At 41.2% G+C, this 27,296-nt stretch overlaps 3 protein-coding genes across 6 annotated transcripts in view; 2 read left to right on the top strand and 1 right to left on the bottom strand.

Annotated features, from left to right (window-relative positions):
- deptor (DEP domain containing MTOR-interacting protein) overlaps nucleotides 1-9,727 on the bottom strand; it is a 34,223-nt gene extending 24,496 nt beyond the window's left edge. Inside the window, exons 1-4 of one of the 2 annotated variants that reach the window (XM_085802231.1) lie at nucleotides 9,393-9,727; nucleotides 9,041-9,130; nucleotides 5,308-5,486; nucleotides 3,729-3,852 (exon numbers count right to left, since the gene is read on the bottom strand). In XM_085802231.1, coding sequence (XP_085658357.1) covers nucleotides 3,729-3,852; nucleotides 5,308-5,486; nucleotides 9,041-9,130; nucleotides 9,393-9,406 — 407 coding nt within the window. In that variant the 5' untranslated portion in view covers nucleotides 9,407-9,727. Of the gene's footprint in view, nucleotides 1-3,728; nucleotides 3,853-5,307; nucleotides 5,487-9,040; nucleotides 9,134-9,392 lie in introns of both variants that reach the window. The other variant, XM_085802230.1, reaches the window with a different exon arrangement.
- Nucleotides 9,728-16,010: 6,283 nt separating this feature from the next.
- LOC146972240 (SPRY domain-containing SOCS box protein 2) lies at nucleotides 16,011-17,273 on the top strand. The gene is made up of 2 exons (XM_085803332.1): nucleotides 16,011-16,800; nucleotides 16,935-17,273. The coding sequence occupies exons 1-2, from the start codon at nucleotides 16,059-16,061 to the stop codon at nucleotides 17,063-17,065; spliced, it is 873 nt and encodes a 290-aa protein (XP_085659458.1). The 5' UTR covers nucleotides 16,011-16,058; the 3' UTR covers nucleotides 17,066-17,273.
- Nucleotides 17,274-17,712: 439 nt separating this feature from the next.
- On the top strand, nucleotides 17,713-27,131 carry msh5 (mutS homolog 5). Of its 3 annotated transcripts, none has more exons than XM_085802228.1 (26): nucleotides 17,713-17,806; nucleotides 18,270-18,388; nucleotides 18,475-18,598; nucleotides 18,766-18,846; nucleotides 19,104-19,157; nucleotides 19,265-19,386; nucleotides 19,513-19,622; nucleotides 19,951-19,986; nucleotides 20,246-20,328; nucleotides 20,422-20,467; nucleotides 20,687-20,825; nucleotides 21,006-21,068; nucleotides 21,154-21,282; nucleotides 21,363-21,435; nucleotides 21,524-21,633; nucleotides 21,828-21,908; nucleotides 22,015-22,102; nucleotides 22,203-22,270; nucleotides 22,820-22,938; nucleotides 23,901-24,027; nucleotides 24,270-24,419; nucleotides 24,702-24,776; nucleotides 26,099-26,245; nucleotides 26,432-26,569; nucleotides 26,682-26,755; nucleotides 26,856-27,131. In XM_085802228.1, exons 2-26 carry the CDS (start codon nucleotides 18,290-18,292, stop codon nucleotides 26,974-26,976), a joined length of 2,457 nt encoding a protein of 818 aa, XP_085658354.1. In that variant the 5' UTR covers nucleotides 17,713-17,806; nucleotides 18,270-18,289; the 3' UTR covers nucleotides 26,977-27,131. The 3 variants fall into 3 exon arrangements, with proteins under 3 accessions (XP_085658354.1, XP_085658353.1, XP_085658355.1); XM_085802227.1 differs by having other exon boundaries at nucleotides 17,767-17,873; XM_085802229.1 differs by lacking the exon at nucleotides 19,104-19,157 and having other exon boundaries at nucleotides 17,767-17,873.
- The last annotated feature ends 165 nt before the right edge of the window (nucleotides 27,132-27,296 follow it).

Raw genomic sequence — 27,296 nt, 5'->3', positions numbered from 1 at the left:
TGGGTTTATTTTACACAATAAGACATTTTTTATCCTGTTTATGGTAATTTTCTTGAGGCTTTGGTCCGAGCACTGGTTGAGGTCTCAGAGGGGAAAATGTTAAAAATGTATGAAAAACAATACTGTACCTAATTCAGAAGCCTTATTTAGAAAATTGAGACCAAACTGGTTGCTCTTTCCACATGACTGATGCCTTGGGGTGTTTATATATGCAAACACATTTTCCCACTTCACCAGGCCCTTTTCAGCTGCTTTGAGGAAACATCACAGCTAAATGACTCCCAGTGTTCATACCTCTGTTAGACAAACTACGCAGCATGCACGCACAGCTAACCCAACAACCTCTGAACCTTTTTTGACATGACCTTCTCATATCAAGCAGTTTCCATTAATACAGTCTTTTATCGCAGTTACAGTCTCCAAAGCTTCGTACCGCAAGTAACAACAAATAAATGATAACACTACTGTAAATATGAAGACATTCAGCACAGATTAGCATTACGCTACTTCAAAAATGTTCAAATGCCTTTAAGTTTCCTTAGTTAAATAGCCTGTACGCTGGATGTCATGCTGTAATAACCAAAGACATTCCACCAGTCACCAGTTACTCATGTGGAAATGTCAAGATCGGCTCTCAAGCATGAAGAGCAGCTGATGAAATTAGCCAGTTATTCTCATTAGTTTAAGTTTTAAGCAGCGACAGAAACATCCCTCCTAATGTGCACTATGTTTAGAAATGAAAGGCAGCGTTGCACTCTCTCTATTTCCCTAGAAACATTTTCCCTAGTGATGTGAAGTGTGGGACACTGGCAGTGAATGGGTGAATAGAGGCAGCGATTTCAAGGACTGTGGTGAGAGACAGATTGTTGTTTTCAACAAAGGTGTTTTCAAGCCTTGAACAGACCCATGGAATCAATAACAAGCAGCGCTGTCCCTTTCTCTCTCTCACACAGGCACTGAAGTACACGCTGATGCAGCAAATGTTGATGCACAAATACACAATGAAGACGTGTGAAATTGACAGGAGAGAGGGACCTGCTGAGATTGTGTTTGAACTTTTAAAGTCATTCAAAGAGTAGTGTGAAAAAAGCTTAAATATTGATGACAGTGAAGAAAATGTTCTGTGTGACTGAAGTAATGGAGGTAAACTCATTAAGCTATGGCTGATTTGGCACAACAATGTTTGGGAAAAAGGTTTGATTCCTAATTGTTCATCATAGATTTTACTTACAGTAAGTGGACAAGAAAAGTAAGTGGTACTGCTTAGGTGCCTTTCAACAAGGCACACGAGTCACAGCTGAACAGAAAAAACAACTGTAGGTGTGAATGGTGGTCGAATGTGTGATAGACAATGTTGGCAGCTGGCTTCAATGAATCCATTCATTCACTTTAATTTAAACATTTCATAAGGGCATGACTATACAATTCAACCACCAGTGCAGGTACACACACACACACAAACAATGTATTTTTTGTACAATAGCTTTACTCTCCTTCCCTTTCATACATCCTGCCACCTCTTTGTCACATGAACAAACTGTATTTCTGGTGCCTTTCTTGACACATACACAGCAGTGACATACTCTTGTAAACAGAGACCTATTTTCATGTCTTTTTCTTTGGACACCCTCACACACACACTCACACACAAACACACACAGACACACGCACACAAACGCACAGAGACAGACACACACACAGCAGTTGCATAAGAGGAAGAAATAGTCCAAGGGGAGACATCTGTCGTCTTAGCTATCAAAGCTATGTGTTTATGTAATCACCATGGTGCAGCTCAGGACACACACACATACAGTACACACACAAAAACGCACACAAACACCCTCAAGCTTGCACTGGTGGTTGTATGCTCGTGAACTATAGTTGCCTAACAATTACTCTTAAAGCAGAAGTAGCAGTCCAGCAACATAAAAATAACCGACTCTGAGAGCAAAGTGCAAATATCATCCATCCAGGAAGGACTGCCGTGCGTGCCGCTTGCTGTCATAATTGTTCGACAATATTTGTTTCTTTGGTCAGAATCAACTAAACTTCTGCACAAAAAAATCAAATGACAACTGAATACAGATCTGAGTTGAGTTGAACTTACTATACACACACTGCACCAACTGTGGCTACAGTGCAACATCAAGTTTTCCATTGAAAAAATAAACAGGTCGCGCCCATTGATCTTTCATGCTGTCGACTGTCGATTCAACATACACAAAGTCCAATAAACAAACCAGAGGGAGACGTCTCAAACAGCTATTGTGATGGAGGTTCCTAGGCAACATGGTCAGACAATGTTTTACAAACCTTTTAAATGATTGTCAACCATGTGGATTATTAAAAACAACCATTAGTAACTTTTGATTCACAGCCACAGCTGGCGCACGTGCGTGTGTTCATGCATGTGTATGTTTGTGTGTATGTTTCAAAACTCTCTAATATACAGAAGCATCAGTGGGATTGTTTAAATAGTCAATTATAGTCTCTATTGGAAAAACAGCATCATGGGTACAAAGCTGATGACAAACAAAAACATTCCCATTAGTAGTGTCCTCTGCCCTCCTCTAAACTGTGAGTCATCCCTTGTCAAAATGCTTCCAACATCCTTACTTCCTGTTGACTTTTATCATGGTCAAAACCAGTTAAACTCAATACCATGCACTCCAAACTAAAAAATAAAAGAACAAAACAAAAGTATGGTAGCAGCCTACTATATCTGACTCTTTCAGCATGTGGGAGCCTGCGACTCTAACAAAAGACAACAAGGAGGAAGGCAGGAAGCACACAGATTGTAGTATGTGCCACAGCTTGCCAAGTGACCAAGAGGCTTCAAAAGTTTAGGCATCATCAGATAATGTGGTGATAGTTCACTGTTCATTGTGCCAGCAGGCTTCACAAGTCCCATGATTTAGGAGATAAGCCTTGTATCATGCAAACAATCAGCATTTATATCAGTGTATCACAGTAAAACCCCGAGGGAGGAGATGTTTTTCATAGCAGATGGCTATTTTAGGCTTGTATGCATTTCTCTGCTATCAGGTATGAAAAACATCATGCAACCTTTTTAACAAGTGAAGCAAACTAGCTGTGAATGAAAAGCTACCAATGTCTTCATTATACCAGACAAAGTTATGCAATATTATTTTAGAGTGATGATGCTGATGAGTCAATTAGGCTAACTGATCACTGGCTTCATACTGTAACAGCGCGTTAATCTTCTCATTTTTACTTGGCGAGATAACAAATAAGCACATTTCCCAAAATGTCAAACGCGTGTGGCTTTAAATTGGTTATTTGTAAGTTTTCTTTGCCATGTTGTGGTTTCTGTCGCTTGACAAGAGCTTTGTTTGTTGTTGCTAGGCTACAACTTTACTGTCAGAAATGGCAGGAGAATAGAAGTGATAGAAACAAGAATTAAACATTGGTGTTGATTTCCATTGCTGGAGAAAATTCATCCTGAGTAAAGGAATTGCTCAGCTGGCAACATTTCTTTTGGACTGGTCAGAGGGTTGATGAAAATGTTAGCCATCATGTAACAATAGCAAAACTTACAAATACAGTAGGTCCATTAAAACTACTTGCTGTTAAGTTGAAAGAGAAAATGAATGAAAAATGAATTCCTTTCATTCAGTTCTTCTTTCAGTCACACCATGAAAAGCAGGAATCAGTGGGTTTGCCTGTTTCGTTTGGTTTCAAGTGTGTGTTTGTGTGCGCATACGTACTTCTCATATATCCTCTGGCCCCTCATAAAGACCTTGGCTTCACTGTCCAATGGGAATGTGCCGTCGTCCTTACGGAAGCGGTAAAACAACTTTAAGTCTTTGAACTCCCGATGCTCGTCACACACTGAAAAAAAACACACAAACATACACAGTTTGTACATAGTCTGTTATAGTTTGGCTCATCTGATGAGCAGGTGATGAGCCTCATCACCTGCAGGAATTACATACTGTAAACTGCAGCTACAGTAACATATTATAGACAGACCAGGAAGAGTTTGTTATTGACAACTTGAAAACAAACTAACAGCAATGTAGAGAAATATGTCAACAAAGACAGACGCAATGGCAGAGGTACAGGCAGCCTAGTTAACGTTTCCTGTTAGACTATGATATTTTAGTATCATGACCAACACACAGACGTTTAAACTATGTTCAGAGTTAATAACTGAGGTACCTGTGACAAATTAACATTAATGATACACTTAAATCCAGTTACTCTCAGCCACAGAGGTCATTTATTTTAGCTGATGGCCAGTGTGTACTGGGGGTGATTTATGATGGTAGAACCTAGTGGTGCAAGGATGAGTCCTTCAACTGGGAATCTTCTGGTTCCCTCGTCCCAAAGTCTGTTTACTCTAATTCTTTAAGCTTTCATGTCTCTTTAAAAAGGAGTTTTGCCAATGATACTTCAGTGGTGGCTTCAGTGGGATTATAAACACCTGTGTAATCAGTTGGCTCATATCCTGATGAAGACTTGTTAAATCGAAACGCGTTGATTATCTCTGAGAATTAAAGGATTTTTACATTACCCCAGAGTGCCTCGGACTTTTCAGTTTTGGACTGCCTTTTACTTTGAAACTCAATCTGCACTAGGGCAGTCGTTATTATGTTGTTTTTTACAATGTTGGGGATATTAATCATCATCACATCAAACACAAAAATCAACAAAAATGCCATCTACTGCCCAGTCCACTTTGACAGTCCTTTTACAGTCCATTTTTTTCTATAGCCGTCATAAAGTCTAAAGTTTGTCCCACATCTTATTTTCTGCAATAATGCAAAGCCAATGTAACAGTTTTTCGTTGAGGGAACTAGCACAATGCTAGGCCTACAAAAATACGTCATTAATGCAGCACTGTTATGTAGGACATGCAAAGGCATCTAAAAATCTTGAGAATCTTGATTATGTTTTTATTTTGCAGTCACTAGAATCCAAACATCATTAAATCATTCAGCTGGGGTAGGTTAATATTGAGTTGACTCTGTCTAAACATCAACTTAAGAGAGAGAGGCAGCCAGCTCCAACTGTCTCCATCTTCAGAGTCTGGTCAAATGTGAAGTAGGCTATAAGACTCTGTGTTGGAGTCAAATTGACTGAGAGACAATGATGATCATCCATTAATTAATTACTGATCAGTCCCATAAATTGTCAAGGTAGACAGACAGAAAGAGAGGAGGAGCAAGAGTTGGAGAGAGATCCCTGCAGCTATAGCAAATAGTAAACACAAGGAAAGTGCAAACAAAGACTAACCTCACACACTGACTGAACACACACACCCACAGCTGAGCCCAGCCTTACCGTGGTGAACAATGCTCTGGTCTAAAAGTTTCTGCATGATCTTGATGGCTGTTTCTCGATCTGTGGCCTCCTTGTGTTCGATAAGCCAGTCAATGAGCTCCTTGGCCACGAAGCAGTTTGGGTAAGTTCGCAGGTGGTGCCGCCGATCTTTGATCACCTTCCCCTCATGGAGCCTCAGCCTGGTGGCCAGCAAACAAACCAGAGAGGAGAGACAGATCACTTCCTGCACACAATTCCTTGAAAAGTAGATAAAAACCTTTATTGTGTTTCGATTGACACAGGTACTAGTAATGACACATATGATAACTGAACAGCAACAATAGTTATATCAGGCAGTAAGACCAAAAAACACATCAGGATACATTTAAATTAACATCCTTGATTTTAAACTACCTCATGGACAACTATTATTTTGCAGAAACATGTCTTAATTGTGCTAAATGCTAAAGACATTATTCTATATTTTTATTATGGTCAACAAATCCAATGGAAAGATAAAACACAGAAATATATTTGTGTGTGTGTGTTTTTTTTTTTTTTAATGCTTCCTCATTTCTCTGCCCAGTCTGTAGCCCTAACCCCAAGCTGTTACTGAAGACATAATATCTTTTCATCTCTGAAAATAGCCAGGACAGTAATTTCCTAACACAGTTGGGTGCTGTAGCCTTTCGCAAACGTCACCTGAGCAGGAGGAAACAGTGATCTTGTTGGGGACTACGGGGGCTATTTTCAGCTAGGAATAAATACACATTTGATTCTTTCTCTATAAGCTCTCAGCATGTCTCCTGTTGTTTTTTTATTTTAATAGTTTTGAAACAAAGGAGCTCTATGACAGGAACAGAGGAATAAGCTTTATCAGAGTTTAGCTGCACAGGAAACACGTGGCAAACATTACCAGCCTTTCGCTTTACCATTAGCATTAACACATGGTGCTTTGTTTTGAGTAAAGAAGTGGAGGCATGTGATGGACTGATGAGTAGACAACAACAGACATTAATGACTAAACTTAACTTTTACAAGTGAATTTTAAAAGACTGCTCCCATTCAATCACTCTTAAGAATTCATGCTAGAATCAATAATGGGTCTGGTGGTTGCTTACATTCCCTGTCTTAGTTAGCTATGTCTGTATGGCAAACAATCTTCTAGTAGATATCATGATTTACCTAAGAACAATCTGAACATTCATTCAAGGTTAGACAGACGGAAACAACCCTCGAGAGTCTGGATGAATGTGTGCTATTGCAACAACATCTGCAGGGATTTCTACTGAAACTACATTAAAAGATGATTTGATAAACCACTCCTGCTCCTATAGATGGTCTGGATGCTCCTTCACATCATCAAGGTGACCTCTCGCTGAACCTGAATATTGCGAAACAGCCCACCACGGCCTCAGCCAAGGTTCCTGCAGCCAGCTAGTTCCCCTCCATGCTGAGTCTGTGTGCAGCTGGCTAAGATCACTTTGGATTAGCAATGACAGTCCTAGTCCAAGCCTACCCACACACTGTTCTGCCAGGACTCGCGATGGGCAAACAACCTCAGCTGAACAAGTTACAGACTTGACTTCCAACCAGGTCTAACTTCATCCTCTGAAAATCTCAGTCTAATCTGCCCATAAATCACCTCAAATGGCGCTGGAGGGAACACCACGAATCCTACTGTTTCCTTACTGAAGGCTTAGTTGTCTGACTTGTGGTGTTGGTTATTCGCTTAATGTTTCATGAACCTGATCTGGATCAAACCATGACAGACAGGATCATTCCTGATTCTCTGAGTCGAAGCCTCACTCTCTCTCTCAGTCTGACGCACTAGTCTATTCACAACTACGAAATGGTCACAAGACTTACAACACCAGCTGTATGTGTCTGTGTGTGTATCATGGCAGCTGTCTGTCTGTCTGTCTGTCTGTCTGTCTGCTCCTCTGCCTCGTGCCTGAAGCAGATCTGCTCGATGATACTGAGCGCTCAACGTGATGGGACACGAAGACAGAGCAACGTTATCAGTACCAGGAACTGTGTCAGTCCTGTTTCCATGAACTGGACTCGTGATAAAATAATCAAACAAAGGTGCGGACGAGGTACACTCCTTACTTTTTACACCAGCTGTGTTTCGTATCAGGTAATTTGTGTTGTTATTAAACATTACAAAATGAAACCAATTGTGATTTTCTCACTCATTCATGTCATGGTTTGGTCTGAACTGTCAATTTAGGACAAAGCTAAATACTGACAGAGAACATCAATTCATTCTAGTTAAGCATGACAACAGGCATTTAATAATACTGTAGCAACACACACACAGTTGATGCTAACTGCTATGTCATTGCAGCTTCTTAGGTATTGATAGAAATTTGACAGATCATCAGAAATCAATAGGCGTCATTCTCTAGAGCCCAAAAAAGGTCTGCACCATGTTTCATGACAATCTGTCAAATAGTTGTTGACACATTTGGTTCCAGACCAAAGTGATGGACAAGTGGTCTCAACCTGCTGCTAACGTGGCTAAAAAAGCTCTCAGGCTGAGTGCTGAGTCTGTGGAGGAGGCAGGGAGACAGAGAGCGAGTCTTGTATGTCAAAACTCTTGAGTCCCTTCCCCCAGAACAGCAACAACGTCTCAGTGGACTGTGGGATGCTCACCCCGACCAACCCTTCGTTCACTGACACCAGCCACACAGCCAGCTGGCAGCCTCAGTATACAGCTGTGCCAGGGACACTGACACACACACACACACACACACACACACACAATGAAAAACAAGGAAACACACACTGAGCAAGCAAGAGGACCCTGAGGAGTATGTCCAGACATAAACGATCAATCTCTGGAGGTGATGACTTGGTGTTACTTTTTATGGTTTAGAACAGGACAATGTTACAGCATGTACTAATTCACACCCAGCTGGAAAAACACAATTCAGTAGCGTATTTCTCTCATAGATGAGTGGGGGGGCTGAAATTCCAGGCATTGGTGCCGTGCTTTACCTACTGAGCCTCTATTCATGGCTGGGGGAGCGTGAGCCAGCGAACACCACTGGGGTTACAGGGGGTGTTCTTTACATACGGTCAAAGAGTACAGTATGTCAACAACACTGCCAGGGTTAGTGGTTCAATTTCCTGATAGGGCAAATGGGCATGGCATGGCAATGACATTGGGTTAGTAGGTTCATCATTGCCCCAGTGCAGCTCAAAGGGCACTGTAACACTGGAGGAACACAGCTCAGTCACGTGATCAGCAGCTGAGCCAAGGCGGACCCTGCAGAGTGCAGGATCCACCATCCACCATATAATGTGTGTGTATGTTGTAGCTATAGGAGGAGCAGGAGCAGCAGCAGCAGCAGCAGCAGCAGCAGTGTGCACGGGGTGTGTTGTGCATGTGTGGGTGCCTTTGTTTAGCTGTACATGCTGCAGCGGACCTGAAAACTGTCTATAGAGCATGAGGGGAGGTAATGATTAACCTGCTGTCAAACAACCAACAACACACACTTGTCTCATTCAAACGTGTCATGCCCTGTCATGTTGCTGTTCATCCCGATCCGGTGCAAAAACTAAACAACGATTCATTTTGATCCAACATTTACTAATAATCAGGTGGTCTATGCAAATCGGGTAGTGAGTGCGCAAGATGATCCTGACATGAATACACAACAGCTTCCCGTCAAAAGGACCGTGTGACCTCCAGCACCACCCGAGTGTCAGCCAGCGGAGATCCGCGGTAGAGACCGGGCCGACCTACCTCAGCTGCTCCCCGGTGACGAGCACCTCGGCCAGCCGCTCCAGCTCTGCAGCCTTCTTCTGCATGGTGTTCCCGATGCCGTCCATCTCTCTGCTAAAACAAGAGGCACACACCCGGGGTGGTGTTGTTTGTTACCGAGCAGCCACACACACACACAGATGCATTACTCAAAAAGAAATACTCATGCATGCTCCATTCAATTATTGCAAAGGGGTGCAGACTAAATGCACAAACACAGAGAAAGGGGACGAATGGGTTGAAAAACAAAGGCACACATGCATCCACGCGGTGATGATTTCACAGATAAACAATGCAGACTTCAGGTTTTTGTTGTTTGTTTTTTTCTACTTACCCTTCCAGCACCATTGGGAGAGGAAATGTGATTTTATCAGTTATCCCTTTAAATACATGAAGACAATTATTCCATTTCAGGAAACATATGCAACAATGCAGAGTGAAGTCACAGCCCCAGCAGCTCCATCAGCAGCAGCAGTTGTCCACTTTTACTTCCTCGAAAATCTCCACCGGCTTAAAAATAAATGTCTGCACACGATTAAATGCACTGTGTTTATTTGCTCTGTAGATGCAGCGTTTGCTGAAAAGCGCACAACTGCCCTCCACAGTGAATCTGTGTGTGTGTCCGTGTGCGCGCTCGCTCGCTGGGTTTGTTTGTCACTGACACACCACACGGGATGAATGCACGTTTTTCTCCACGGCGCAGCCAGGCCCCATCCACAGAGCCCCCGCATTGGGAGGTCTCGCTCTTCGTCACTGGGGGAGTTAACCGGAGGGGCGGGGTTACAGAGGCATGTGGGTGCGCTTGATTCATACATTGTCGGATACAGGAGAGCATTACTACAGTATATGGATGAGGTAGGTAGGGCGTGGATTAACATTATTATGCGTTTTATGGTGCAAAAAAAAAGAAATTTTTATTGCAATAAGTGACCAGTGTGTTTAATATTAGAGATATATATTAACAGGAATGTAATTAGTTTAATAAAAACCAAAAAGCCCTGATTTTCCTTTTTTTCTGTTAACAATAGTTGTTGACCTTTTATTTAAAATGAGAGCACTCTGCTTGTGATCTGGTGGTTGGGTCTGATGATCATTTTTATCTTTTTCTGACTGCTCAAAAATGTGAACACAACCATTTACTTTACATTTACACCGTTTAGACCAGATGAATTTTGAACATTCAATCACAGATTCCCAGTATCACAGTGAGTCAGCATCAGCAAAATGAAAATGTTTTCCTTCTGATATCAATGAGACTCTACCTGCTTCAATGTTATCTCCACCTGCAATGCAAATATAGTGTCTGATATACCCATTAATTAAATGAAGGTGGGAATGAAAGGATGGCTTTAAAAAACAGTCTCTTACTTTACTGTATTGCAAAACAATATCCAGTAAACAAGAAAAAAAATGTGTATGCAACATCCTGTATCATAATAAGTCCCTTATAGTCCAACCACAGACCTATTGTGTACCACAACTGCACTCATATCTTGACCCAGATTTTAACAGTTGAATACAACTGTCATTTTCATTTCAAGGTATGATTGATATCTGATCCAAAAATAGAAAATGCTTTGCACATGAATTACATATTGTAATGGACTCACTTCTGTATCTGATGAGAAGATAAAACTAGCGCTTCCACCCAGGACAGATGAAGTCATCTCATTTTTCATTGGCTACTTTGGTAAGTATGTGTATGTGTCTGTGAGCATCTGTTGTATTGTGCACACTTTCTAATTCAGTAAATATGGAGGACATTTCACTGATCACTTTGTTTTTTGTTTTTAGTCCATGCTAACACTTTGGCAATTATTTTTGCCCTAATTACTCATAAACATGTTAATACAATAGTTGGTTAATTTGTTTTGACACCACAGACTATCTGTAGCGGTCTCTAAATAACCAGTACATGGATATTAAGGACGGATGATGACACCTGCTGGTTAAGAGGTGGTATTGTGGGTAACTGTTTGTTTTTTTCCCTACTGTCTAATGTGAAAGGGAAATGTTGTTGAGTGCCACATGGCCTGACCAGTAATTGGTGTAAGACATAAAACTGAGCATCTTCTGTATATTACATGATGAGAAAACACTGTATCAAACAGCTGGCAACCAATTTACATAAACTTTAGTTTGACCGAGACATAGGGTGACCAGTATTTTCACCTCTTGTCCCACATCACACATATTGAGACGATGTCCTGCGTATTGATTAGCTCTAGTTTTCAAAAGACACCACTGCAAGACTGACGTTTTATAAAATCTCTCTCTTAACAGCTGTGAAGAAAAGCTGAAGGTTTTTGTTCCGAGGTGCATGTGCCCGTCATTGTTGGGGGAGAAAGGTGATGACAATTCTGGGGGCCCAGTAAGGCCCACAAAACCCCCCAGTAGCCTAATCTTTATATAACCCTGACTAATACTCATGCTGCATCAGCATCAAAACAAGGCCATAATATTCATGAAATAAGTTTTATTTTCCAAGCAATTACCCCCTGTCTTCTTTTTCCATTCAAAATCTGGGACATCGCCTCAATATGCATAACGTGGGAAAAGGGATGAAAGTGCTGTGCAGTCCCACACAAAGGCAGGACACCGCGTCACCTTAGGAATGAGAGGGATTTGAACTCCTAGCCACTCAATCCAAATTCAACAGCTCTGCCTACTGACCTATCCGGCCACATGAGGTGGATGGGGTGGAGCTCCACCGTATTATTATCTTACATTACATGTGTCGCTTTGCCTTGCTTCAAAGCTGTGATACAGAACAAGGTCAGTCATGTAAGTAAAGCTTTCTGCTACAGCAAATGCTTTTCACATCTATTTATTATTACAAAGCAAGTTCTTCTTCTGCAGATCTCATGACTCTGGCCAATATAGGTTTATATCTATAAGTATTATCTAAGTATTACGGGGACGTGCGTAAGATAATGGGATAGTGGAGCTACAAGGTTGACATTGACTTTGGACTGGGAGACTGTGGGTTCAAATCCCACTGATGGCTGGTGCAGTGCAGTGGGGAAAAAGAAGAAGAAGAAGAAGACTTTCCTTATTGCAGCCACCCAGCCTCCCTTGGAGAGCACTGAGGTCGTGTGGCCTTGGGCTCTGCCACGCGCTGTAATTACACAGACATAACACGGTAATTACACAGGAATTGCCTAAAACATGATTCAACATGATAAATAAACTGATAATAATACCAAATCCTCCCTTATAATATGGGATTGTCTCTTGTATTGAAAAATAAAGGGCACTCTCCCTTATTCATTCAATACAGGATACTCACCCTACTTTAATGCTACATTATGCTACATATGCCTGGTATGACATTAGAAACAAGAAAAACAAACATTTCATGAGACAAAGTGGAGAAGTATTAAATCAGAATGATAGGCAAGTTATGTCACTGCAATCATTGCCCTGGTTGAAAAGAAAAAAGAAAATATGAAAAAAGTGGTGATGAAAAGTCAGGGGGCAGGGGCCCACTTCAGTATGTTTTTCTTGGGGCCAAGAATTCCTAGCAACGGCCCTGGTGAGTGACATCATCATGTCAATCAATCAACACACACAGTTGAAGAGCAGGTAAGCCTGTCACTTCTACTGTGCCTCCTTGCTGTTTTTGTAAGCCAGACAAATCTTAAGTGACAGAGGCTACGACGAAGTGGAACAGACAGTACAGCTACATCGAAGAATGGGAAGAGAGTTAGCTGGGTGAAACCGGAGGAAGCATAACTCACATAGAGCACTGTCTTCTCTGCCAGACTGCTTTTGAATAAAGAACTCCAGACCCTCATAATTTTGCCACAGGGCTGACGCTCCAAGGCACTGACTTCTGCGCGAAGACAATATACACATAACTTTATGTGATTACAGTTAGGGATGTTTCAGTTGTAAGCCTACGTTTCCTATATTTAAACTAAATCATTCAGTAAGCAGGTAAAATCACCATGGCAGCTTCTGACAAGTGTTTTCAATCAGATTATTATTAGGAACAGCGAGGATGTTTGTGTTGTTTATCAGCTACTTTAATGTAGAAGTCCAACATACACACAACACCACTGTCCTCAGCTACATAATAGAAGCAAACACACACACACATACACAACAGACAGGGCCGTTGCATAGGGGTGAACCATGGTCAACCTGGTCTGGCCGGTTTGAGACAAAAGAGTATCCACCACAGACAGGTAGGCAACAAGAAACAAGTCTTTACTGGAAAAAGTTATTGATTAAATAATATGGGATGTCCAATACCAGCAGGCTGCAGAGGGCAGCTCCAACAGGCCAGGCAGCTGCTCCACAACCCTGCAACCAGGGGCGTCACCAGACCCCTTTTACTGGGGCATGAGCCCCAGTATAAATGAGCTGTGCCCCAGTATAAATGTCATATAGGTGTCATGTAGGCTACTTTAACACTAAAAGAATAAGCAAAGTCAGTTCAGACTGAGTAGTGCACCAGTAGAGTTCAATGGTTGACAACGCCCCAGCCTGCAATACAAAGCAGTGCAAACAGGAGAGAGAAAATCACACACACACGCACACACACCCTAGGAGAGACACTGTACACAGGACTAAATGCTACAGTAAGTGCTTATGTGAGGAATGTGACAAAGTTTTGTACAAACAAGTAGAATTTTTTTATATTTTATATTTTGTCAGATGTCATGCCACCTTGGTGATTAGACAAAGCAACAGCTCCACCTTGTGGACTATCTTGTATATTGCTTGAGTTACTGTTCGTTGGACACCAGTGTTTGATGTTTTATAATAAAATAAAAAGTACTTCGTACAGCTCAGTTCTCAGACAATCTTTGAAAAAATTTAAGGCCAAAAAAAAAAAAATGACACATCATATAATTTAATGTAACATGTCTGTTGGAGGTTGCTGACTGAACCCAGTGGAGCGATTGGTGTGCAATCATCATGTGTGGTTTTGTGATGAACGAACCTAAAACCTCAGCAGTAATAAAGAATTTTTAAAAATCCATATATACATCTCTGCTACAGTACACATGATGTACATATGATGTGACCCACTTTTATCTCCTCTGCTGGTTTGATTGTGTACGGAAGCCCTCAGTACTGTCTTACGGTGTTCATGCAAGATGTCAAAAATCTTTTCTTCTAGTTCAAAATGAGAATATATATATATTTTTTTAATCCTTCTACTACCTCTACTTTGCACTATAGGCTATATCATAGTTTTTTCAATACTATTTTTTCAATACTATAAAAGATTTTACTTCAAATAAAACAAAGCCTTGATAGGTTGGTGAATAAGAAAAATAATTTAATTTATTTTTTTAATTAATCACTGACTTAGGTAACATGATTCTGACATTTTATAGAAATCGCTTGGGGACAACAACTAACAGATCAGTCAATACTGATGATGCCCACAAATCTAGCCCATTTAAATCTAAGTTTGGACCAATGCCTGTAAGACGACGCTCAGGGCTGGAGACACTCCACAGCGCCTGTGCTCTGCGGAATAATGAGCCGCTTTGGATTCTACTGTATTTTTATCTTCCTATTAATCAAAAGCCCAAGTCTGCTCCTCTTCTTATGTTTCGCAATTTTTGTTTATATACATTACAGGCAGCGATGAAAAGAAAAGACCACAGATCAGAGGATGACAGGCCACTGTCTGATATGAGCAGTGATACAGCCTGTGAAAGCCGAGATAAATCGGAGGACTATCCTCGTCCTTGTCACCGCAGCTCTGGATGGCGTCAGTCTGCACTGAGGGACTGTGCTGTTCTCGACCCGGAGGTCGTCTGCGAAAACCAAAACACGCGGTGCAGACACAGTGCGGTTACGTTACCGAGCTGCGATAAGACGCACGGGCTGGCAGATAAGAGGAGTCTTAAAACACAGATGTGACCACAGAGGGAGGATGTGTGAAAACAGCTCTTCTCCAACGATCAGAGGGAAGGATCAGTCAACAGCTGGTAAGACCTCAATGATTATACGGACCTGCTCCAACAGGTGAAATAACCAGAATCATGTTAGTGCATAGAGCCTCTTAATATTTACTTACCCTATTCCTCTGTTGTTGTTGTTGTTTTAAACTTATCTTGAAAATGAATTAACTTTTACTGTGGCCTAGTTTAGTTCAGTTTTTTGAAGTGATCCTCTCATGCTGCTTTATTACTCTTATACTGCACTTGTCTGTCAGAGGGTAATAGTGTAATGAGCACATAAAATGAGTATTGTAATTTAGAATTTATATTTATAAAGTAGGCCTACCTAAAATTGGCTTCATCTGGGCCAAACAACTACAACCTATAACTACAACAGTGTTCAACAAATGGTATCAACCTGTCGTTGGTGTATTTTAGCTTTTGTACTTAGTACATTTCGTTCAAGTAGAGTTTTTAATGCAAAACTCTTAAAGTGCTATTTTAGACAGGTACCATTTTTCCTAAATAACCTATTTACTATTTTCTGTTAATTTGTTTACATCTGTTGTATTGCGCTCTAACATGCCATCATGCCATTTTTTTTTTACTCTACTGTACTCTATTGACTTTTATCCCATCTGCATCCTCACCTGCTCAAATCAGAATATGCACAATATATGCTGTAAATGTTTTATCAATGATGAAACTATAGACACAATTTGTTATTCAACTGATCAGCTACTCCTTTCAGCTCTACTTTACTGTACTTTGTTTTCACATCTTCAGTCAGTTCAGTTGATGAGTCAACTCCACCATTCTTTGATTATCTATTTGTATAGTTTTCAGTTCTCCTGCACTTATTTCAATCTATTTAAACCCACTTCACCTTACCTCACCTTATTTTAGCTTTTTATTTGTTGTTTTAAACTCCAACACCACTTTATCTACTTTACTTGACAGCCTTCTCTAGTACTTTACCTTACATTTGCTACCATTTTCTACTTAAGTCTAACACTGTTTTGTTTTCTGTCTTTTCCCCAGTTCTTCTGACAACACTGAACCTACCTGTGTCTAGCTCTGTAGACTTTGAACCAATGGGTCTCTCGCTGTCAGCTTGGTTGTACAGCAGGGCAGCTGACATGCCTCCCTCCTCTTCGTCAGCTTTCCCTCCTCTGGCCGTTCCGACCTGCTCTCGCCTCGCTGTCACTCTGAGCTCCTCACCAGTTTCTCCAGGGGACAGTCGCTCACACTGGAGCTCGATCCACTGCTCTCCTCACTTCCTGCTCTCTGCCTGCAAACAGAAAGTGACACGCTCACCTGTTGAGCTTAGCAGTGATGGGGTGAGAGCAGAGACGGGGGTGAAAACCGGGCTTCATGTCTGGGAGGTGCTGTGGGACCCCGACCACAGAGGGAGCCACGCTGTCATGGGCATTTCCAGGCAGGATTGTCCTCTGCAGGCCTCAGGGTACAACGTGCTGGTGGGTGGAGATGCACAGTCCTGGGGCTGGGAGCTCAAAACCAATCAGCTCTGGCATGGAGGACAGAGTCTAGGACTTTACCCAAGAAAGCAGAGAAGATGCCACTCTGAGGTTGTAGATTTTAAGCAACAATGTTCCACGTCAGCAGAAACAAAAGTGGCAGAGACACCTCTTCCTATCCCTGAACGTGTCCTGCTGGTCTTGGATGCTGATGCAGGGACTATGGGCTTTGTTGTTGATGGGAGTTTTCTTGGTGTAGCTTTTAAAGATCTTCCTCGTGGAGTGGAGCTGTTCCCAGCCATAAGCAGTGTGAGAGGGGGAGCCACCATACAACTACGCTACTTGAACGGTGCAACATGTGAGTATCTGGTCGTTCAACAGATTGAAGTGGTTAGAATAGCAGTGTCAGGGACAATATGGGGTTACACTTGGCTGTAATAAAACACATAGGCTACTGTAAAACTAATATTTTTTATTCTTTTTCATTCTCAGGTGATCCCCCAGCACTAAAGGCATTATGTGGACTTTCAATCCGGCGTTCTTTAGGGCAGCAGAGGCTAAACCAAACAGAAAAACTACCTCTGCCCCCTCTTCTCCAGCACTACCTGCTTTCTAGTCATTAATTTTGCACACACCCACACACACACGCAGTGGGAATGCTTTTGTCAATTATTGCACAGTGGATCAACGACTTGTGATTGTACATTTCCATTTTTGTGGGAAAAAAGAGATGTAAGAAGGCTATGACATTGTGGCCATTTGAGCATATTTACTATTTATTTTATTTGTTTACAAAGTGGTATAATTCATAGACTATTTGATATATTGAAATTTTTCTGAACTTTTCTGAATATCAACTGTGAACTTTGGTGGTATTGTTAGAGCTGTGTTATTTTGGACAATGAATGTACTGTATATCTTTGAATCTGTACATGTCTCTATTTGTGTATAACATAAATGACCCCTATTTTAACTTGTCATTATTTCCGTTTCCATTTATTTGCGAATAGATCCGACATTTGTGGTGTGGAGGCTTTCCTTTTTTCTCAGTGTGGTCAGTGTTTTACACCTACCTGAAGTAGTAACTTGAGCTCCACCATGTAGATTACCGGTACATTTTCTGGGATGTAATAAACCACTTATTAATAACAATATAATGATAAATTAAAGAGCATATAAAATATGTATTGAAGAAAAGCTTTGTTAAATTCCCTCAGTCTTTCATAAACGAAAATATCCTGTTTTGTTTATCTGGGTCTTTTTCCGGTTTCCGGTTCCCGCCATACTGTTGCCATGACAACAGAAGGACAAAGGCTACAGAGCAAGCTGCAACAGCCAAAACTTTTATCAACTTATTTTCTGTTGTAAGTCAAGTTTACTAACGACTAGTAACTATTGTTAGCCTCGTTGTAAGAAGTATCAATCCACCTTGTGAGTATATGTCGGCCAACTAAATGCAGACTGAAAATAATACTGTTATTTGTTACTTAACTGGGCTAACTAGCATAAATTGGTGTCTCGCTAGCTAATTAGCTTAACCGTGTTTCAAAAAAACAAACAATGTGACAGGGTTTACTAAATACAATGGTCAAAAATAAATGATAGCATGTATTGAAACACAACTTAATTTTTGGTTGCTAGTTCTTCTTGCTAGTTTTATGTCACCCTGCATGTGCTGTATGTGCAGAGAAGCAGCTTTTTGATAATTTGTTCACCATTTCAATTTAGGGAAGGTGATGTTGTGCCAATGTTATCTTCACACTGTCTTTCCACTGTCCACCAGTCCATAAAAAATTCTGTGAAGCAATAATTACCTTAACTTGACAGGTTCATAGACCTAATTGGTCATGGCAGCACTGGAAGGTCTGAGAGGAGGAGGAGGACCAGGACTAGTTTTTGATCCACCAGGTTTGAACGGAGATGAAGAGGATGTAAATCCACCTGCGGTAGGATGAAGTATTACGCTCATTGGCAGAGTAGTATAGTTGTAGCAATCATAGGCACACCCTGGTATTAATGTCTTTATTTGTAGGTTTTACTTAGTGTTTTGGCCAAGCATGGACAGGTGGGCCTGTGTTTTTATGACAGTGCAAACTCCTCTTTTCACTACATGACGGATACTCCTGATAACCATGAGCTTCACCTGCTGGCCAGAGGTAAACACTACACCAGTGATTGTGAGAATATCAGTCTCCTTTTTTAAACAGAATTATGTAAATGTTTTTTTTATGGATTCAATTGCCAAAATATTAAGACTATATCTGCAAAGAAACACTTGTGTTTGTCATAGTAATCTATTTCTTATCTATAATCCCTTGTTTAGTTATTCAGGAGGTTAGCCCCCATGTAATCATTACCAGCGCAAAGCAGGAGCACTGCATGACCCGTTTCCTGCAACAACTGGGTGAGCACTGGGACATTATTATCTAACCATAGAGAGCGGGAAACAGAAAAACGTCACAGAAAGTTTTGTTATGACATGGTAAGAGACAAACAGTTTCTGGGTCAAGGCAAAGAAATGAGATTGGGGACACCGCAGCCAGCCAGTTGTGATAAGTGATTGCATAACTGTTAGAAACTGTGAAAAAACCACAATGATGACAATATTTTTTTCTTTCACACATTTCTTAATTTTTCTCAAATATCTTTGTCATACCCAAGGTTCAAACCCAGACTACAAACCAGAAGTGGTCACTTATCCCTATGTCGACTTTGGTAAACAAATACCAAACTATAATATCTATATCTGATTATTTTTCGTGCAGTCTGCATGACATTTGCATGATTTTCTGCCATGAAATGCTCATATTTAAATGTTGCAGGTCTGGAGATTGGTAAGCAGAGGCTGCTCTCTGCCCATATACCTTTCCTTCCTGCCAACGTTTCAGAGAGAGACAAAATGTCCTACCTCTCCTCCTGTATCTCCTTTGACTCTCCCCTCATGGTGAGTCAACAGTTTACATTTCATTCCCGAACTGTCAGTTATTTTCTTGTGCTTTTCTCTTCACTTTTGGTGTGTGTGTGTGTGTGTGTGTGTGTGTGTGTGTGTGTGTTTGCATCTATTACGTAGTTGAGGACAGTGGGTGCTCTGCTAAAATGTCTGGACAGGAGGAGAGTGGGAGTGGAGCTGGAAGACAGCAGTGTTGGAGTTCCTATCCTACAGTTCAACGCCTACACGCTGTAACACACTCACACAGACACACATACTCATGCACAAGAGTGCGATTACACATTTTCCATAATGAGGACACTGGGGGGTTTTTTCAATGAACAATGACTTGTACTTCTCACCAGTTTTAGTCCGTCAAACATGCAGTGGCTATTTACTTAGAGCTTACATAATCAGAGTGTATTACCTTATTCCCCCTGCTATCCCCTACTTCTCCCTCTTCCCCGGTCTTCTTTGATTAAGAGCAAACCAAACTTCTGTTTTGTGATGCATAAGTTTTCAGTCATGTAAACTGTTGCTTTAAACTTATGAAAGAAAATTTGCTTCATCCTACTGCAGGAAAGGTGTGGTGTTAATTGACCGAGACACATACAGGTAAGAATGCACAGTTTGCAAATGTGTTCAAGGTTTTACTATAAATACAAAAATGGTCACTGCTGTTGTACCTCTTGTTTTACATCCAACTTTTGAGATACAGTTAGATATGAACTCACTTATACATTTTTTGTGCGATTTTATCTCTCAGATTATATGAAATACCTTGTTTAGGTTTATCATTATGTGAAGCAGACAAACACACAGACACAATGAAGTGTATGAATGAGAGATTGCAATAGATTTCGAATTGTTCCAGTGTACTACAGATCTTCAAGTCAGAACTTCACCCATCAGTGTACAAGCTGCATTCAGGCGAAAAAGAAGGACTCAGTCTGTATGGTATGAAGCTCAAACAGCTGAACTATAGTTGTATGTCTTCTCTTGCTAATTGAGTGGTGTGATCACCAATACATGTCCTATTGTTTTCTACAGGTATACTTAACCGCTGCAGGTCTAAGTTTGGCTCCAAATTGCTACGGTGAGAAATCACCCCAGTCCCCATAATAACACACAAATTCAAAGTAATTAAGTGTCCTCTACTCTGCACATACTGAATTTACGGTTGTTTTGGGTTCCCAGTAAAAAAACAAACAGATGTATTTACAACCAAGCTGTAGCAATGCCAAATGTATTCAGTTGATATAGCGAGTTGCTGTCAGAGAAATACTGGTGTAAGTTCTGTCTTCTCTCGTGTCAGTCAGTGGTTTATGCGGCCGATCCAGGACCTGGCCGTGTTACGCCGGAGACAGGAAGTGATACGTTTCTTCACATCACCTCAGAACTCAGATGTCCTGAGTAACCTGCAGTCCTTGCTACGCAACATCAGAAGCATACCAGTAACAACTGTGGCCAATTACCTCCTGTTCTTCACATCTGTGACCATTTACCACTTTTCCTGATGTGTCACCACCGCAACATTAACATTATATCCTCTACCTACAGTAATTTTATGAGTGTGTGTGTGTGTGTGTGTGTGTGTGTGTGTGTGTGTGTGTGTGTGTGTGTGTGTGTGGTAGACTCTTCTGCACAGGATGTCTCTCTCTCACACCAAGCTGACAGACTGGCAGAATCTCTACAAGGTCGGAGCAATGGGAGTACCATGCACATTTTCCATGTGACAAGTTCTTTTAAATGTGTGCAGTATGTTGTGTTTGTGTGTGTCAGACGGTGTGCAGTGTAGTGTGTATTTGGAACATGGTGCGAAACCTGCCTCAATCCATTCAGCTCTTTCATGATATCAGTCAAGGGATCTCTGATGACCTCCACTATATCTCCTCCATCATCAGCCGAGTTGTGAGTTCTTCCTATTTCGCTGTGCCCCCAAATCCAGTCCCAGACTCGTATATTGATTCCATCTCCAATCTCAAACATAGGTGGATTTTGAAACCAGTGTGGCTGAGAACCGCTTCACTGTCAAGCCAGACGTGGACCCTGCAATAGATGAGAGTATGTACAGGAGAGTGTCAGGTTAATTTGGACGTTCTTGTCAAGCTGAACTCTTATTTACACTCTTACTTACATCTCCCTCTGCCAGAAAAGAGGAAGATGATGGGGTTGTCTGACTTCCTGACAAATGTTGCCAGAAAAGAGCTGGAACATCTGGATGCCCGCATCCCCTCCTGCTGTGTCATCTACATCCCTCTGGTCAAATCTTTATCTTATCTTTATTATATATACATTTAGATGCTTATCTATCTCTGTTTAACTATTACAACCATAGTTGGACAGAGACCAACTATTATTATGTTACTTACTTACTGGTGACTTACTGGATCAGACGTGGGGAAACTGTCTCTTGAGCACGGTATATTGTGTTCATTATTTGATTCTCCTCACAGATTGGATTCCTTCTCTCCGTCCCTCGCCTGACCACTATGGTGGAGAAGGAGGATTTTGAGATAGAGGGGCTCGATTTTATGGTGTGTTTGCGATTTTGTCTAAATTATGCATTTTTAATTCTCGTTTTCATTTTCGATATTTTTGCATCTTCATTATCTGTTTTTATGCTGTGTGTGTATGTGCCAGTTTCTGTCAGAGGACCGTCTGCACTACCGCAGCCAGAAAACCAAGGAGCTAGATGACCTCCTAGGAGACTTGCACTGTGACATCAGAGGTATTTTTTCCCCCACTAACAGAAAACACTCACTTGAGCGCTGTGCACCTGACGGTTTTACAACACTCACTGTCCCAATGGTCTACTCCCTGTTTCTCAGACATGGAGATGGCAGTAATGACACAGCTGCAGAACACAATCCTGGAGAGGAGCAGCTCCCTCTTCAAGGTTCGTTTGTATCAGTGTGCCCCTCCAGCCCCAGTGTTAAAAGCATGACTCCCACTCTAATAAAAGGACTGTTGGTGGGGAAGTACAGCCGTTAATGTGTGTAGGCGGGTTTTGTTGTGATTAACTATGTGTTTTCCTTGGTTGGGGTGTGTGATTATGAAACAGGTCTTGATCCCATATTGCAAGTTATTTTCGAGTGGCCTGATATTTGGTCCATGATCGATGTGCTGTTGCATTCTGCAAATTGTATTGTTATGTTTGAGGACAGAATGTATTGGTGTTTACAGTGTTGTAGTTGTGCTGATGTAATAGAAACACCAATCTTTATAGTGAAACTTCTCCCAAAACCTCTTTCACCCAAACTCATAGTGGTTATAATCATACTTAAAGATAGTTTTTTTAAGAAATGATTGAGAGATTTTTCAGAACAGATCAGAACATACAATGAGAAATAACAAATCACTTCAGGAACATATACTGTATATGTTGTGCATATGTTTCTTCAAATGGATCTTTAAAAAAAAAGACATTTCAATGTGTGTTGTGTAGGTCCTGGATCTCACTGCTGAGCTGGACTGTCTGATGGCTATGAGCAGCGCCTCCCAGGAGTATGGCTATACCTCACCCAAGCTTGCTAGCCATAGGAGGATAACAATCACGCAGGGCAGGTAGACTTATTAGGCATGGTTACGTCAGGTTGACATTCAAGCGCGCATTAGACTGCATTAGTTACTACCTGCAGTCAGAGGGATGAAGCAGCAGTACATCTACATCTGTTACCATAAATATCATCAATATCTCCTATTTGTTCACGTTTCTGTAGTTTGAGCAGGTTGTTGATGAATATTTAGCTTTTTACTCTTGACTGTTTTATTGCTCTGGCTCACAGTAACTACAAGCAGAGTTCACGTTAACTCGGGTGATCTACAGGTTATTGTTTCTCTTCAGCGCTCCTATGCTGTGTGTCTCTGTGTGTGTAGCACTGACACACAGACACACACACTGTAACCCCGCATCTACAGGAGCCTTAGTCCATGTTCTTCACGCCGTAGTAGAGCCAACATATGAGACGTGTTACCGGACTCGTTTCACGAACCGCTCCACATATTCACCGTCACTTTATTTACCATCGGCTCCATTTCACCACATTTCCTCCCTCTTTTCCAACTTTCACTTTGTCATTCTTCCCTTTAGCTTTAGCTGCTGCAGACTTTACTTAAGACAGTTTAAGTTTACTTTTAGTTTTGTTACCATTCATATAATTTTTGCACTTTAAGAAACAATGCCTTAATGCAATTTGCAGTGATGTAATGTTGCAGTTCAAGTAGGGCTGCACTTTCACTTGCAATACCTTTCTAATTCTAATTCAAGTTTAAACTGTCCAATTTACAAGTTTGCACTTACAACCTGTTGTTTATGGTGAAAAGAAAAAATAAAGTACATTTGTATTTTGTAACACATAGTTGAGCCATTTTCATTATTTAAGAGCAGATTGAATTGAATTGAATTGAATTGAAATTGGCCACGATACCCAGCCCTGCTTATTATGCTTACTTACTTATTATACATGACATGGAAGTCATTGTGTTGCAGTACAAGGTCGTACATTCTGTATTTTATCATTTTCTAGACACCCGCTGTTGGAGCTGTGCTCTCCCGTGTTTGTCGCCAACTCCTTCCAGAGCTCAGAGTTGCAGGGCAGAGTCAAGATCATTACTGGACCCAACTCATCTGGCAAGAGCATCTATCTCAAGCAGGTCAGGACAGTCAGAGAAAGCTGTCATACTATACAAACAAGATTGATCAACTCTATAACAGGCACAATAATAAACAGCTTTTCTGCACTCGCTCACTCAACCTATTTTACCTTCTGTGTCATTTTGCAGCAGAATCAGTGACACGGTTTTGACTTGTGTATGTACTCCAGTTTTCTATTGACCTGAAATCATATTGTTTGAAGCCGCGTTTGTGACTTTTCTCCCTGATTTGACTGTGGCAGGTGGGTCTGATCGTGTTCATGGCTCTGATTGGCTCAGACGTGCCAGCAAAGGAGGCAGAGATTGGTCTGGTGGATGGGATCTTCACCCGCATGCAGAGCAGAGAGTCTGTGTCTCTGGGCCTCAGCACCTTTATGATTGACCTCAACCAGGTTAGTTTCCTCACTTACCTTACCTCTCTACACTTTTACCTTAACGCACACAAGCTTCTCTGTGTGGAGAGTATTTGTGTCTGTGTGTGTGGGTGTGGAAATAAAAGACATGACATGAACTCCTCTGTCCTCCACTCCCACTATGCATCTGTCAAGACAGCTTTATAAAACAACTACTGCCTACAGTCATAACACACACACACACACACACACACACACACACACAAAACAACAACACAAAATGTACGGTAGTATGCTGTAACTGTTTGTCTTATTCTCCAGATGGCCCAGGCTCTCAACAGCAGTACTGGCAACTCATTAGTCCTCATCGATGAATTTGGAAAAGGAACCAACACAGTAAGAGGGAATTGCTCCAGCACTTAGTGAACTAAATCCATATGGATACTCATAACAAGGACACACAGTGTCATTAATGTGAAGCACCTGAAACCAGTCCCAGACAATATCGTCCAATTTAGAGCTGCAGCATTACGTAATAAACCCAGCTACTACCACCAATTAGCATGGAAAGTGCAGCAGCTGCTCAGATGTGCAAAAATAGAAATGTTGATGTGCACCATTTACAGGCGAGGGAAATGGTAACTTAACATAGCTTTTAGCATTTATTATCAATAAATGGTCTGTAAGCAGATGTAAGGCCATGGAAATGTTAAAATGCTTATTAATTATCAGTATTTGTCATTATAACTCACAACTACTATTAAAATATATGTCATTAGTGCAACTGCAATTCACTATATTGTGATTCAGTCTCTGTCAATACAGTAGTGAATACTCATGAGGGTCTATGGGAGGAGTAATAGTTGACAGATTGACTAAGAAATACTTATATCTGCCTACAATAATATTGCATACTTGTATACTTCTTCTAAACACACAATTAGGGACGTAAAAGTACGTTTACTTGGAAATGATTGTTAGATTTTAGGTCCAGGCTACCCACATGTAAAGAGTGTTAGCTATTTCTAACAGCTGTGGTGTGTGAGTTTTTGAATATGCATTATTAAATAGTTTGAAGAGCACAGAGTTCACACTGTTCTGAGTTTTATTATTTTCTCTATTCCTCATTAGAGGTTACTCTGGAGAGGGATGGAGAAAATCCAAACCGATTTGTATGTCTAAAGAAGACGAAGAGATGTGGGAGGCAGAAACCAAATGAAGCAACAGAATAAAACAACCAGTTTAGTCAGAATAGTCTCCATCTGAGGTCCTAAAAGTCAAAAGTGTACAAATATAACCAAATAAAACAACAACTCCAAAAACCAGAAAACACTAATTTTGCTGCAGCTGTTTCTTTCCTTTCCTGTAGGTGGCGACATGTATTCTTAAAAAAAGGTCTACATCTGCAGATCAAAATTACTGCTGTCAATTTCCCTTAATTTGGGGGTTGAAGTAGTCAAACAATGACAAAGTAGCTACAGTGTGCAACCTATTTATACAACAAAAGTTTCAAAATGAACATACAGGGATTTCCATTGCTGTAGATATACGTCATAAATCGATATGACGTATGATAACATTTAATCAGTAATATCACTTAGGTTAGCATTATCCTTCAAAGATAATGCTGCTCAGACAGTCAAGGACTAATGTCAAGAACTGACTGAAGAAACTGGCCTACAGTACCCCTTCCCCAACCCTGTGATGATCTTCCTCAGGTGGACGGACTGTCCTTGCTGGCTGCATCGATCTGTCACTGGCTGAGAAAAGCTCCGGTAGACGCCCCTCACATCCTGGTGGCCACCAACTTCCACAGTTTGCTGCAGCTGGGCCTCCTCCCCTCCTCTGCCCTGCTGTCTCTTCTGGTACTGAGAGATACTTTCACTGAGACTGCACAATAAGCAAACATTTCTGTGCTGCAGACTAATGTTGACAGCAGTAACTTCCAAATGACCAATTAGCTAATGAGGCCCCATCTGAGATATGTGTTACATCAGTAGAAGTTTATTTTGTTAGTATATGATTTGTGTTTGTTTGTGTGTGTGTGTCAGACTCTGGAGACAGCAGTGGATGGGGATGAGTTGGTGTTTCTCTACCAGCTGAAAGAAGGGATCTGCCAGTCCAGCTACGCTGCCAACATCGCCACACTGGCAGGCCTGCCAATTAGCCTTGTACGGAGAGGGGTGGAGGTAAACATACACACATACTGTACATATACACACACACACACACACATAAACAAAATAAACAGTACACAGAAGCTCATATAGGCTGACTGTTTACGGGTGTGTGTTTGGTCAGGTGTCTGAACTGTACAGAACTGGAAGGCCCATCAAACACATTGACAAAGTATCGTCGGATGAGCAGGCAAACAGGTTAGCTAAATCTTAACAATGCAAAGAGACATTAAAACCCTACAATAAAGAGCCGTGTGTGTGTCACGTAGACAGGTGTGTGCATGTGTGTTACTGACAGGTACATGTCTGTGGTGGAGAAGTTTCTTAACCTTGACCTAGAAGACAAAGATTTGGATCTGCAGCGCTTCATGAAAGAGGAGCTCTTGCCCTCTGCTGGAGAGCTGCTGAACGGCAGCTGAACTGTTCTGCTACTTCTGCAAAGTTTCTCTGCAGCTCTGAGGTCAGTTAGTCTCCTTTTTCCTCACTGTCGTGTGTCCGTTTCAGAAGTTATGTACATTTATCTACCCACGACTAGAACGCTATGACTGTAACACTTTAACATTTTATATCCTGCATGTGTTGTAGCAAAACAAAAATAACAAGCTTGTGTTCTTCTTGTTGTGTTAAATTTAAACACTTTGTGTACACTAAACAATATTAAATGTGACACAAAACAGATTTTTCTTCACCATATGCTTGAAGTCCTTTCAACATCACTTCACACAGTTTTTTTTTCCCA

The sequence above is a fragment of the Trachurus japonicus genome, chromosome 16, assembly GCF_045865225.1.
Source record: "Trachurus japonicus isolate A0001 chromosome 16, Traja_1.0".
NCBI lineage: Eukaryota > Metazoa > Chordata > Actinopteri > Carangiformes > Carangidae > Trachurus > Trachurus japonicus.
Note: the sequence above shows the minus strand (reverse complement) of the source record. Positions and strands in the feature narration are given on the sequence as shown.